General features: G+C 32.9%; 1 protein-coding gene across 1 annotated transcript; it reads right to left on the bottom strand.

Annotated features, from left to right (window-relative positions):
* Window positions 1–7,840: 7,840 nt before the first annotated feature.
* LOC129902365 (cell division cycle protein 48 homolog) lies at window positions 7,841–13,503 on the bottom strand. The gene is made up of 9 exons (XM_055977594.1): window positions 13,353–13,503; window positions 13,094–13,259; window positions 11,808–12,036; window positions 10,598–11,364; window positions 10,297–10,518; window positions 10,054–10,125; window positions 9,671–9,952; window positions 9,105–9,464; window positions 7,841–8,357 (listed from the first exon to the last, which is right to left on the bottom strand). Exons 1-9 carry the CDS (start codon window positions 13,379–13,381, stop codon window positions 8,067–8,069), a joined length of 2,418 nt encoding a protein of 805 aa, XP_055833569.1. The 5' UTR covers window positions 13,382–13,503; the 3' UTR covers window positions 7,841–8,066.
* Window positions 13,504–13,641: the final 138 nt, after the last annotated feature.

Below are 13,641 nucleotides of genomic sequence, written 5' to 3'. Positions count from 1 at the left end.
TTTTCTTTTAAGAAATAGCGTATAGTAATCTAAATATTATACCGATCGATAAAAAGGAGGTTCCATCATGTTATTACAAATAGATGTCATCATAGCCCTAATGAAATATGAATATAGCTACGGTAGATCTGATACATTTTGATGTTTGTATGTTTATAATAAAGTGTGCAATAATTAATATGTACGTTATATTGTGCTCTCTTCAAGCAATATGTATTCCATACCTGTAGTCAATAAAATGCACTTAAATCGACATATATAAAGATGATGTCAACTTATATTATAACTTTAATATGAATTATTCATAAATTTTGACAGATCGTCAATATTTGTATTTAACCCAACAAGTATCATATTAATACAACATATATAGTACGAAATGGCTATAAATATATCAATACTGGTTATATGTTAAATAACTTTTAAAACAGTTGAACATAATTTAAATAGTAGGATAAAAACTGGTCATCGGGTGCAATTAGTGTTACAATAACTGGATAGCCCATCAAAGTTATTTAGGGCACGGGCCAAGTTAACTCATCTATAAGTTTGAGCCAACTAATTTCATATGTAGCCCAAATCCACTCGTAAATGAACGTAACAAAATATAGAAAGTAAGTTTTTTTTGTTTGATTTGTTTGACATAGTCGTGAATCGTGGTAAAATTATAAATATATTAGTTGGATTTGGTAATTAAACGGATTATAAAAGAATAAAAAATTAAATTATGAGCAAATTTTTAGTTGGGCTGGTTAAATTATTGACTAATTATTTAGCTCAAATTAATTTGTTCATTTTTATCCAAATAATTATTGATTCGATTATAACATAATTTGTTTATTAATTCGACCTATTTTAATCGGCACAAATATTATTCAACTCTTTCATTTGACATCCTACTCACATCCAAAGACTCATCTAATATAGGCTATGGCTATCTCCTCCTGTACTCTGTTGACACATCTTTGCAAAAAAAGAAGAAAAAAAATATCTTATAGATAACGGGAAAAAAAGGTATATATATTAGTTTTCTTTGATTCTTTTTTATATGCTTACTTCTAATATTTTAATTTTCTTTAGCGGAAATTCTGACTCGAACATTATTACTCTTAGAGCATTTTCTGAGTTATTTTTAATGCTTCATTAATGCCATAATAATTTGCTTCCTTTTTTTCCATGTTTCCTAGTTCGTGACAACAACAACTCCCCCCCCCCCCCCCCCCCCCCGCCCCTCCCCTCCCAAAAAAAGAATTAAAAATAAAAATAATATCCAACTGGCTCTAGTTGATACTTTTTTTCTCCTATTTTAACGATTGACTTAGCTCAAGAAAATTATTCCAAAATAATTGTTACTTTAGAAATTCAAGATCAAGATTGACAATTACTTTTAGATATACCATAAATATTAAAGAAATAGTTCATTTTAATATTACTCAATTCTCAAAATGCATCTAAGAAATAAAGATAACTTAGTAAACTATACTTTTATTTATTATTTTTCTTAATACGCATAGAAAAAGTAATGGAAAATGTATTTATAAGCGTACTAAGAGATACTTCCATCATTTCATATCTTGTCCACATTACTAACACTAGTTACTTGTTGATTCACAAAATTAAAATAGAATTCATTTAAAAAAATTCATTTTGCCATTAAATTAATTCTTTTTGAAAGTATAAATATTACTTCATTCCTTTTTTAGTTGTCATGTTGCGTTTTTCGATAGTCAATTTGACTAACTTTCAAAGTTAAATTAGATTACATTTGTTTCATATTTTAAAAATTAAATTTTTGATATTCAAAAACTATATGAAAAGTACTATAAATTACAAAAAATTTTCATATCAATATGATGAAAAAATACATCATAAAATATTAGTCAAGTTCATATTTTTAACTCTCCAAAAAGAAACTATGACAACTAAAAAAGAATTACGAGAGTATAAAGTTTCAAAAAAGTTACTCCATTACTAATTTTGATATTCATAGATAAAACATAATGTAACCGATTAAATCGGACATAATGCATTCGTATTATATTAAAAAGAGTTGAATGATAAATAAGTAAAAATATACTTCTTAATTATAGTTTTTTAAGAATCTGTAAAAAAAATAGACAAATAATATGAAGCTTAGGGATTAACAACTTTGTCCTAAACATTCATTGACCATTAAAACACTCATTATTTCACTTTTAAAAAGGGTCAACATTATTATCAGTCCCCCACCATACAATAGTAATTAACCTTATAACTCCTCCCCTTAATGACCGCTGACTTGTGTCAATCTTCCTCGATCGTATATTCAGGCAGAGTCAAGATTTAAACTTTATAAAATCGATTTTTAAAAGTTTTAGTATTGAATTTATTATATGTTTGAGTTCAAACTTATCGTTTGTTAAAAATTTTAATAAATTTATATTCTACGTAAAAAGTACTAAGAACTTTGTATGCAAAGCATATATTTAGACCTCCATCGATCCTTACATCGGCACTATAATAAGTGAAGGTATTATAAGAAAACGAGATTATACCATTATTAGCTAAAACCTATGATCTCCTAAAATTAAATCGATAAGTAAGTTATTCTTTTATTTATTTAGTTTTAGTGGTACAATTTTACAACTACTTTTCCATGCATGGTAGTTTCACTATAAAATATCAACCCATTGATTGCACAATAAACTTCAATTGATAATCAATATGATATAGACAAATCCTATTAAATAATTGGGAGCTAAATCATTTAATAAATTTAATGACTTCTAATAGTACCCAAAAACTACCACATTTACAACCAGGGTGGAGCCGGGTAGAGTCGAGGGGTTCATTCGAATCTACTTTAGTGAAAATTAAAATTCGTTAATATATAGTTAAAATTATTTTTTATGTATATATAGTAGGTGTTTAACTCTCTTTGATTTTTTCATGTGATTATTTTTTTTCGTATTTTGAATTCTTTTAGTGAAAATCTTGATTCCGCCACTAATTCCAACCTAAACAACCACTTTTCCTTGCATTAATCTTTTATGGATATTACTAATGTCTAATAATAATAATATGAATTAAATGTTTTTGCTGGTACAGCCATAGAATCCTAACCACTAGATATATGGTGGATAATAATGTTCACTTTAAGCAAATCAAGACCAATTCAATATATTGAAAACATCAAGAAGTAAATTAATAGGTTTTTTGAAATGTAATTTTGTAATTGAATTTGGGTGTAATTTGGCATAACAAGAGAAAAAAGTGTAGAGTTTTATTTGTTACATCCAAGATCATGACATGTATTGTCTATTTCGATCCAATAGGTCTCACAAATTTATTTTTTAGACTATGTCATAATGAGCTTAAAAGTATGTATTCTATCTGAACTTGTATTCTGTCTTAGATCTTCACTTCCCTTAAATCCTTAATCGACTTATAAAACTTCTTAGAAAGGGGGGAGTTGATTGATGAAGATCCAAACATGACGATATCAAATTTATCCAAACTCAATATTTTTGACTCAAAGTATAAATTTATAAATGTGAATTTATTAATATTGAAAGAAATATTAGATATGAATCATACCTATAAACAAAAAAAATATAAAAAAAAATCAATGCTAAAAATCTTAAAATTCAAAAAATTTAAATCTTGAATATGTCTCGCGCACACAATGGCATATGTGGCAATGCCAAATGAAGAGGGGTAGATTGTAGCTGTATAATGAAGAAAAACACATGACTAAAGAAAGAAAAATTAAATATACGACAGATCACTAGATATGATATATATAATCTAGGAAAGTTGGTAGGGGTCAATTATTATATAATCTCTTGCTATATTATATATATATATATATATATAAGTCAAACCAGGAGGTCACGGGTTCAAGCCTTGAAAATAGTCTCTGGCAGAAATGCAAGATAAGACTGCGTACAATAAACCCTTGTGGTCGGGCCCTTCCCCGAATCCTGCGCATAGCGGGAGCTTTAGTGCACCGGACTGCCCTTTTTTTTGTATAAGTCAAACCAAAAAAGGTTGTGGTGAAGTCGTAAATATTTTTTTATCTTTAATCATAGGTCTCGAGTTCGAATCTTCCTGAGTGCGGAATCGCGTTTGTTAAGGAACGTTTTACCCTTCAATGTGGAATTTTTCGGTGCAAATCCGAATTTAGTCGGACTCCAATATAGATATTGTACACCGATAGAAAATTTAAAAAAAAACATATATATATAATAAAAGTCACATGCAAAAGTGTGATTATAAATTAGAACATAGGGAGTAAATATTAACTTTTGCACTCATGATTTCATATATACAATGAGTTTAATATTAAAAATTATTTAAAAATTAAATTTATATTGAGTTTGAATTTTGAATTTACCTTTTTATTTTGATTACTTCAATCAGTTAAGTTAAACGAGCTCTAATTTTTTTTTTACAATAAAAACATAAAATACCTCAAAGTATGCATGAAATACAACTAAGTCCATCTATCAAACATTATAATCAAGTGAATCATAAAAAGTTTCTTTTCTTTTTTGTTATTCGATATTCGATTATCTGTTTCAGCAAGAAATACTTCAAATGATCTTTAAAGGGGGTGGTTTAGAACTTTTGACTCCCACCCCACCCCTCCTCTTGTCTTAAGGGTAAATCTTCAAAATCAAAAGTCAAAAGTTGTATAACTTAAAATTTTCTCTATCGAAGCAAGCAATGTTAAAAGTTTAAAATTATTTATTTTTCTAGCCATTTTTGTAAATTACCTTCGAATGATTCAGATTCGCAATATGTAATACACATTAAAGAAAAGAATGTTTTGTATAAAAGAGTTTTTTTTCATTATCAAAACTTAAAAACTCTATCAAAACTTAAAAACTCATATTCATTCCACCACACCAAATACAATATTAGTACTCCACTAGTTAAAAAGTAAAAAAAAAAAAAAATGAAGCAAAGGTGTGAATTTGAATGATAAAGAGAATAAGGTGCTGACTTAATTAAAAGCAATGGCAGAAACTCACGGACTATTTCACTTCATTTCTGATAATATTATATGGTACACTCAAAAAGAACAACCACCTCATGAACTCAAAAGAGGACTGCACTTTTCGATCGTCTCAATTTATGTGACATTCTTTTCAAGTTGATCTCAAAAAGTAATACTTTATTTAATTTTAAAATAATTATTTTATACTCATAATGAGATGGTGTATAATTATATAATAGTTTATTTTTAAAAAAGTCACAATTTGAAAAAACTTTTTTTATTTTCTTAAATTTTGTTCCTGATCAATTTTGAGCCAAGGGTCTAACAAAGATAGGAATAAGGTTGGTATATATTCTACGCTCTTTAGATTTTTTTGTGAAATTATACTGAATATGTTATTGTTATTATTGTTCGTTCTCAATCAAATATCATCATATAAATTGCGACGGATGGAGGGAGTACTTTTCTTCTTTGAAATGAGCTGTGCAAACACTTAAATTTGCCACCTTTGTTAACAACTCACGAGCCTATTTATACTTCATTTTATTTTATTTGCTCTCTCTGTCCAAAACAATACAATATAAACTCTTTTTTTCCCTTCCCACATATACCTCTCAAAATGACTACTAGTATTACTACGATTTTATTCCTTAAAAAACTTGTTTTTTTTTACCTTATTTTTCTATCTTATTTGAATAATGTAACGAGTATTCGCGAGTTATCTAGTACCAGTGCCAGCATCGAGCCATCGAGTAGTACATCAACGGTTGACGGAACGTCATATGTGATGATGAAACCTCAGAGGAATCATAATAAAGGTCCTATTTTTCATGGGAAAGAAGTGAGGGATTGTTTGCCTAAAGGATTTAGGCATGCTTCTGCACCAAGTAGGTATGTTAATTATCATATTTTGGGTTCAATTGGATGTTCACAAGGCAAAATTTTCAAGAAATTACCTTAGTCCAAAAGTGAAATAATATATGAGATGATATTGAATTGTCATTTATCGATCTCATCTATCATTGAATCGATCCTTTTTGAATGATACGAGAATATGTGGTGCTCAGCATGTCTGAAAGTATATGAAAATGTTTGTACGTTTGATGATATTATTATCAATATTTGGTGTGTACATGCAAGATTGAATCTCTAGATCTTTATTTTTTGTTGTTGGTTTGATCAATGGAGAGATATTATAGTATTATGATTGTTGTTAGTTTGTTTTTTATTACTACAAGATATTTTGTAATTCTCAAGAATAAAGATGAAGAAGAAGATTTCATTATATATGAAATTATCCACTTTTTTGCTGCTTCTTTTCTTCCTTTGCCCTTCTCGTCTTTAGAGAAGTGTGGATGTATATGCATGGACGAGGTAACGTTTACGTTGCGAGTTTGATAGAATTCAGTAATATATCCAAACTATAATTTGTTCTAATTGAGCACCTGAATACATGATAAAGTGTTCGTATTAGACATTTTCAATTCATATTTTAATTATTATTTTTTTGTGCATGTTCTCAAATATCGACTACCTAGATAAAGTTAACTACTTAAAATAATTCTAAGAACCAGAATAATATTTCTCAATGTTATGGTAAGAATCACTACAATTAATATGTTACTCACATAGTCACCATGGATCAGGGGAAGATCTCGAGGTCTCGCTACGGGTCGAGCTCTCCCTGATATGAAGTCGTCTTTATTATGGAATGCTTCAAATTCAATGTAGACCTTCCAGCGCGAATTCAAAATTAGTCATATCCTCACTGGAGAATACAGCACACCGGGTGGAAAATAAATTTTTTTAAAATGCTCTTTTTTTACTATGAATAATCACGAGACAAATGGAATTGGACCACCATAGAGTTACTGATTTACCAGTGGAGACAAAGACTATTCAATTTCTATTTTATTGTCGTTCTTTATTATACTCATAAATAAGAGGAAATTTTAACTGTCAAAGGAAAAGTTGGCACCATAAATCACATATCTAATTCTGTTGGATGGTAAGAAATAAAAAAAGTTAATAGTAGTTTGGTGACAAATAAAGGAAATTAATGCAGACAAGTTAGTTGGATAATATGTATAGAGTGACTTGTGTTAGAGAAGTTTTTCCTAGATCAAAAGATTCATTATAGTTTATTTTAACTATTCTGAAATTGACCCATAGTTGAACTACTTAATATTTTTGGTATGATATTTTAACTTGACATCAACTCATAACTAAACACTCAGTTTGAAACTGTCCATCTACATATCTTAACTTGGTTTAAGTTGACCACGTAAATACTCCAACTTTTAGAATGCACATCAAGATCGAATGCACCCCCTTAAAGATGTCTAAATGTGCATTTTTAAAGTTAAGGTGTTCGTGAGATACACTTATGTCAAGTTAAAGTGTCTACAAAATTGGATGTTCAACTACTAGTAAATGCCAAATTAAAATGTTTATCTATATATTGCCTATGTTTTCTCACAACGGTAAAGTTGTTTTATTAACCATGTCAAGTTTATACTATAATCCAAATTAAAGACGTACCATCATATTTGCACATCAAAATATTCTAGCTTCGTTTTTGTTTTTGATGAGGCAACTCTTAGCTTTGTTCCTCTAAAGCCCTTATTTAAAGGATTTATAGCAATACCAAATTTGCTCTGAAAGAAAATTTACATTGAACTCATTTATTGCTTTGGAAATTCTTTTTACCTTCTCAGAGAAAGCTGCAATTCATGCATGTTAACAAGAAATGCCTCGATTTTTGGACGCACTAAATGTACACACAAGGAAGAATATGAAACCATCCAACTAGGCTATTTAAATCTACGCATCGAATTCAAAAAATTATTCACCAGGATATAAATAAAGTGTAAACTGTAAAATTAAATTATCTCAAGGTTCTAAAAAGTAATAACCTGTAGCAACTCCAGACATTTTAGGGGTAAATTGTTTATAGGTTAACAGATGAAACCAGAAGTTAAACAAACTAGCCCCAAGATCCAGAATCAAGTACTAGTTCTGGATATTCGAGTTTAACCCGAGAAGCAGGAGACTTGCAGCAAAATAACAAGGAAAATCTAGAACTTCAGCTATATAGGTCATCTTCATCAGCTGCAGCATTAGAAGTTGCAAATGGATCAGCTGCAGCAGTCCCGCCACCACTAGCCTCTGCAAACCGAAATTCTGTTCCAAAACCTCTAGACTGCTGTAATGTCTGAGCAAATGCCTGGTATTTGCGTATATCAGCATCACTGACACTTCGGCGTGCATACTTCATAGACTCCTCAAAATGAGCGGCCTTGATCTCTGGTACTTCATCAACATCCTCATCCATCGAATCAGGATTCTCCTGCCTTCTCTTCTCCCTTTCTATATCCTGCAATAAGAAAAAATGACAAGGATTTAGGATGAAGAATACCAATAACTCGAAATTCAGGTGACAGAGATTGGCAACAATTGCAAACATGGAGTTTAAAGACCATAACAAACACCCAAATTGAAGTTTAAAGCAAGATATACAATTTCTTAAACTACAAAGTTCGAAACCTTGTTCTACCAATCAGTTTGTCACATTCCCAGAAGAAAATCTTGTTCAAATTTCATGTCAACAAGACCCAAGGAAATTCTCGTTGAAATTCAGCTACTTAGTTTATAGATAGCTAGACTATGAAGACAACAATGGCCGGCAGTGCCATCATGAAAAATTAATGAATCAAACATAACAACAACATACCCAGTATAAACCCACAAAATGGGGTATGGGGAGGATAGAGTATACACAGACCTACCCCTACCATCAGAGGTAGAGAGGATGTTTCCAATAGACCCTCTGCTCAAGGAAATCAAACATAACAACAGCGGAGGTAGAGAGGATGTTTCCAATAGACACTCAAGGGAATCAAACATAACAACAGCCATGGAAAAATTAAGAGTCACACAGAATAGCATCTCCGCTAACTCTTAGCATGACAACAGAAATTAACCAGACCTTGACAATCAATTACCATGTAAACAAAAGCATGCAGACGGGCGGTTGTAAAACAAGTTCATCTTAATATGCTTCTGAGGTTCAAACGTATAAAAAGAAAAATTTAAAGCAGTAAAAAGAGGATGAAGTGTGTACTTTCTCTATGTTCTCCCTTATGGCATATTTGCAGGCTCGTTGACAAATCTCAGTGATATCAGCCCCACTAAATCCCTGAGTATGTTTGGCGAGTGCTCTCAAATCAATATCCTTTGATAAGGGAGACTTTCTGAGACATGCCTTGAAAATCTGATGGCGAGAATCTTCATCCGGCAGAGGAATATAAATTAACTGGTCAAGACGGCCAGGTCGCAGAAGTGCAGGGTCAATTATATCAGGCCTGTTTGTGGCCCCAATTATAAAAACAGTCTTCTTTGCATTCATGCCATCCATTTCAGTCAGAAGTTGGTTCAGAACACGATCAGCTGCTCCTCCAGCATCTCCACTGCTGCTTCCCCTCTGCAATGATATAGAGCACCATTTCTTGTAAGTAATCGTATGAGGTAAACTTTATTCTTGTCACCCTGTTTACATACTATTATACTTTTATACTTTTAACTCTATCTGATTAATAGATCAAGATGTGAATGACCTCTAATCCGGTAAGCTAATTAGAATGTTTGCATGTTCTCGTACAACTGAAATCTTTCAACTAGTCATCTTACCTGAGTGGCAATAGAGTCAAGCTCGTCAAAGAAGAGGACGCAGGGTGCAGATTGTCTAGCTTTATCGAAAATTTCCCGAACATTCGCCTCACTCTCTCCAAACCACATGGTGAGCAGTTCAGGTCCTTTGACACTGATGAAATTGGCTTGACATTCATTTGCAATTGCCTTGGCAAGTAAAGTTTTCCCACATCCTGGGGGACCATAGAAAAGTACACCTTTCGAAGGTGACATACCGAACTTCTCAAACTTCTCTGGGTGTTCCACTGGATATTGAACAGTCTAATAAAATGAAACAAGAACAATAATCAAGATCTCTCAGGACAAGTAACTTATGTAGGACATAAGTATACATCAAAGACCATTATATTGAATGACCGTACCTCTTGAAGCTCTCGTTTGACATTTTCAAGGCCTCCAATGTCTTGCCATGAGACATTAGGCACTTCAACCACCTGCAAAACATTTCACAGAACAAGACGATAAGTTTGTGCCCCAAAAATAGTAATGCACATCTTACGTCAGGAATCACATAGATGAGACAAGAGACCATAAATTGCGATCGAAATTGCCACTCTAAAAAGGTATCCTGACACTCTCAAACTTGCTTGTGATGGGGTACTTACTGTTTCACGCAATGCAGACGGATTGCTTGTACCAAGAGCAGTTTGGAAGTGTTCATTTGTAACAGCCATTGAGTTCAACACCTCAGCATCAATAGTGTCATCTTCCAGATCAATGACATCCATCTTCTCCCTAATGCACTGAAGTGCAGCTTCAGTGCAAAGAGCGGCAAGATCTGCACCAACATAACCATGTGTATCTTTCGCAATTCTTTCCAAATCAACCTGCAAAATAGAGTAATCATCATTATGTTACCATATAAAGTTGCTCCCAAAGAATCCAAGTTTGGCAAGTGGGCCTTACTTCTTCCGCAAGCTTCATATTCTTGGTATGAATGCGAAGAACTTCAAGACGCCCAACTTCGTCTGGAACACCAATGTCTATTTCTCTATCAAATCTACCAAACCTTCTCAGAGCTGGATCAATGCTGTTTGGACGGTTGGTAGCTCCCATCACTATTACATGAGCGCGAGATTTCAGTCCATCCATCAGAGTCAAGAGTTGTGAGACAATTCTCCTTTCAACTTCACCATGTGTCTTCTCTCGCTTGGGAGCAATTGAATCAATTTCATCAATAAATATGATAGAAGGAGCATTCTTTTCAGCCTCTTCAAATGCCTTTCTGAGATTACTTTCACTCTCTCCAGCCAATTTGGACATGATTTCAGGTCCATTAATGCAAAAGAAAAATGCACCTGTTTCATTAGCAACAGCTCTGGCTATCAGTGTCTTTCCAGAACCAGGGGGTCCATAAAGTAAAATTCCCTTGGGTGGTTTCACACCAATAGATTTGAAAAGTTGAGGATGCCTCAATGGTAGTTCCACCAGTTCACGAATCTGAGCCATCTGTTTTCTCACACCACCCACATCATCATAGCCAACTTCATCAAGTCTCTCCTCATCCTCCCTTTTCACAGGCTCACCCTCACAAAAGATTTCAGTGTCTGGAGCAACAACACAATACTCCCCAGGGTCAGTTTCTATGACCTTGAATTCCACACTTCTCATCCCTCCTCTAACAAGAAAATTGTCCCCCTTCCTCAATGGACGATATGCCTCCAAAAAGTAAGCTGCAAGAAAGGCATTAAATTTTTAAAAGCTGACACAAATAGATCTTACAGACAAATAATATTAATGAAATTAGTGAGTAAATGTTGAAGACTGTAAACCAATTAAGGTTGCATTTTCCGGGAAGAACCCACCCCAATTTGACCCTCTTCTTTATGTACCAAATCTCTTCAAACACTCACAGGGGAGAGTGGATGAGAAAATGCCTAAAATACACTATATACAATCTGTGAAGGGATTGTTGAACTTGGCTTTCAAGATACAAATGAATTTCATTCTAAATATATCTAGGGTCAGAGACAACAGACAAGCTTAACAAAATTGTAGATCCTGCAGCACACAGTTGAGGGAGAACAAAGAAATGGCAATTGTCAAACAGTAAGCTGTGCTGCAGCAAACCATAACTTCCAACTAACTGAATGTATCAATCAGATTGTTCACTTACGTTTCAGGAATGCATCAAACAGATCCCCTGTGAGACCTTCTATTGTATCATCAATAGGAAGTATGTGGACACGCTTCCCATACTTGACATCTGGACACTGGTGCACGGATACAACATCTCCGAGACGAACCCTCAAATTTGAACGGACTACCTTGTTCATCCTAATCTTTGGCTCATCACATGTTTCATCAGCAAGGGCAATGACAACTGTATCCTTTCTCTTCTTTCCCTGGATAAAAGATACAGCAGAACACAAAATTTGAGCAGGCAGAGGAACACTCACAGAAATCCAAAATGCCGACGTTCATTCCAAGTTCGTTTTTAGATATATGTAATCGCAACAACTACTCAAGTAGCAGGAAAAAAGTAAGCAGGCAGAAAATCATAAGCATATTTATACATCTTCGTTTCCTGTACTTCAAACATCACAATATTTCCAACATAATACATATCTACCATGATTCAGAAGTCCAATGTAAAGAGTCAATCATGTAATTAAGTCACAGTGTCGTCAACAGCTTAGAGTTATCTGGCTGTTGGAGAAACAAACTAGAAAATCAATGACTCGTGATACACTATAAAGAACTCAATCCAAATTCTGTCTGGGACAAGTTAAGTTGTCAAACTCTGAATGAGCAACAAAACCAAATGAACAATGTAAAACATCAAAACGAAGTTGGAGTCAAAAGGAGAAGAATCTAATGATTTAGTCTAACAGAGGATTTCAAACAAAAAGTTTCCACTGCATGAACTATAAATATGCTCAATGTGTTGCCATCAAAGATATAGAATACAGACCTTATATCACGACCTCATCAGCACAAAATATATAAACACCAACACTGTCATACTTTCGAATCTAAAAGAAGGTTTCTATACCATCCTAATCACCGAGAAATAGCAAAACAGTTCCCACTGCATGAACTATTTATTTACTCAATGTTTTTCCATCAAAGATACAGAATACAGACCTTATACCACGACCTCAACAAGCACAAAATCTATAAACACTATTACTGTCATACTTTCAAATCTAAAATAAGGTTTCCAAACTCTCCTAATCACCGAAAAAACACAAAACATTCACCGAGAACATAAACAAGCAACACATAAGTCATTAGACAGTTCAAACGCTATGCGATTAGATAGTTCAAAATCCAAACCCTAGAAAATCATCATCAATCCAAAAATAACTAAATAATCATCATAAATTCTGCATAAATTCACCAAAACACCTGCAATAACTACAACAGTAAGTATCAGCTAGAAAACTAAAGTTCAAAAACCTTGATGAGAATTGTATCTCCGCGGAAAAGCTGAAGTTTCTCCATAGTAGCAGGATGTAAAGCGACAACGGAGTTATCATCGTTAACCGTTTCATCTACAATAAGCCTATTCGCAGCTTTCTTCCGCTCCAAAATCGCCGTAGAAAAGTCCTTCTTAGCATTTTTTCTGCAAAAAAAATAATTGTGAATCGAATTGTCAATCTTACCAAATCGATACTGAATTTCAAAACTGGAGAGGATGAAGAAGAAGAGAACTCACGAGTCAGATGACTCGGCCTGGTGAGCCATTTTTTCGAATCGTTCGCGATCTAGAAAGTTATGTTTGCACAGAGAGAGAGATGGAGAAGAGGAACTGGGAAATTGTAGATATTTTTTTCTATTGAGAATTATTTTTCCGACTTTATATAAGCGAGAGTTTTTTCCTTCCTTTTCTTTATTTGTTTACTATGTGGATTGGGAAAAGGGAATACAAAATATTCTTAAATTTGGACTATTTTTCGATTAGTCTAAAGATTAGGAATATTTTGATTAGAATTTGAATTATTAAT

Source organism: Solanum dulcamara, chromosome 9 (assembly GCF_947179165.1).
Source record: "Solanum dulcamara chromosome 9, daSolDulc1.2, whole genome shotgun sequence".
NCBI lineage: Eukaryota > Viridiplantae > Streptophyta > Magnoliopsida > Solanales > Solanaceae > Solanum > Solanum dulcamara.
Note: the sequence above shows the minus strand (reverse complement) of the source record. Positions and strands in the feature narration are given on the sequence as shown.

Coding starts and splice junctions, on each gene's coding strand:
- LOC129902365 (XM_055977594.1), bottom strand. CDS start 13,381: ATGGCTCACCAGGCCGAGTCATCTGACTC. Junction 13,260..13,352: donor CAGGCCGAGTCATCTGACTC/GTGAGTTCTCTT, acceptor TTTTTTTTGCAG/AAAAAATGCTAAGAAGGACT. Junction 12,037..13,093: donor GAGATACAATTCTCATCAAG/GTTTTTGAACTT, acceptor TCTTTTATCCAG/GGAAAGAAGAGAAAGGATAC.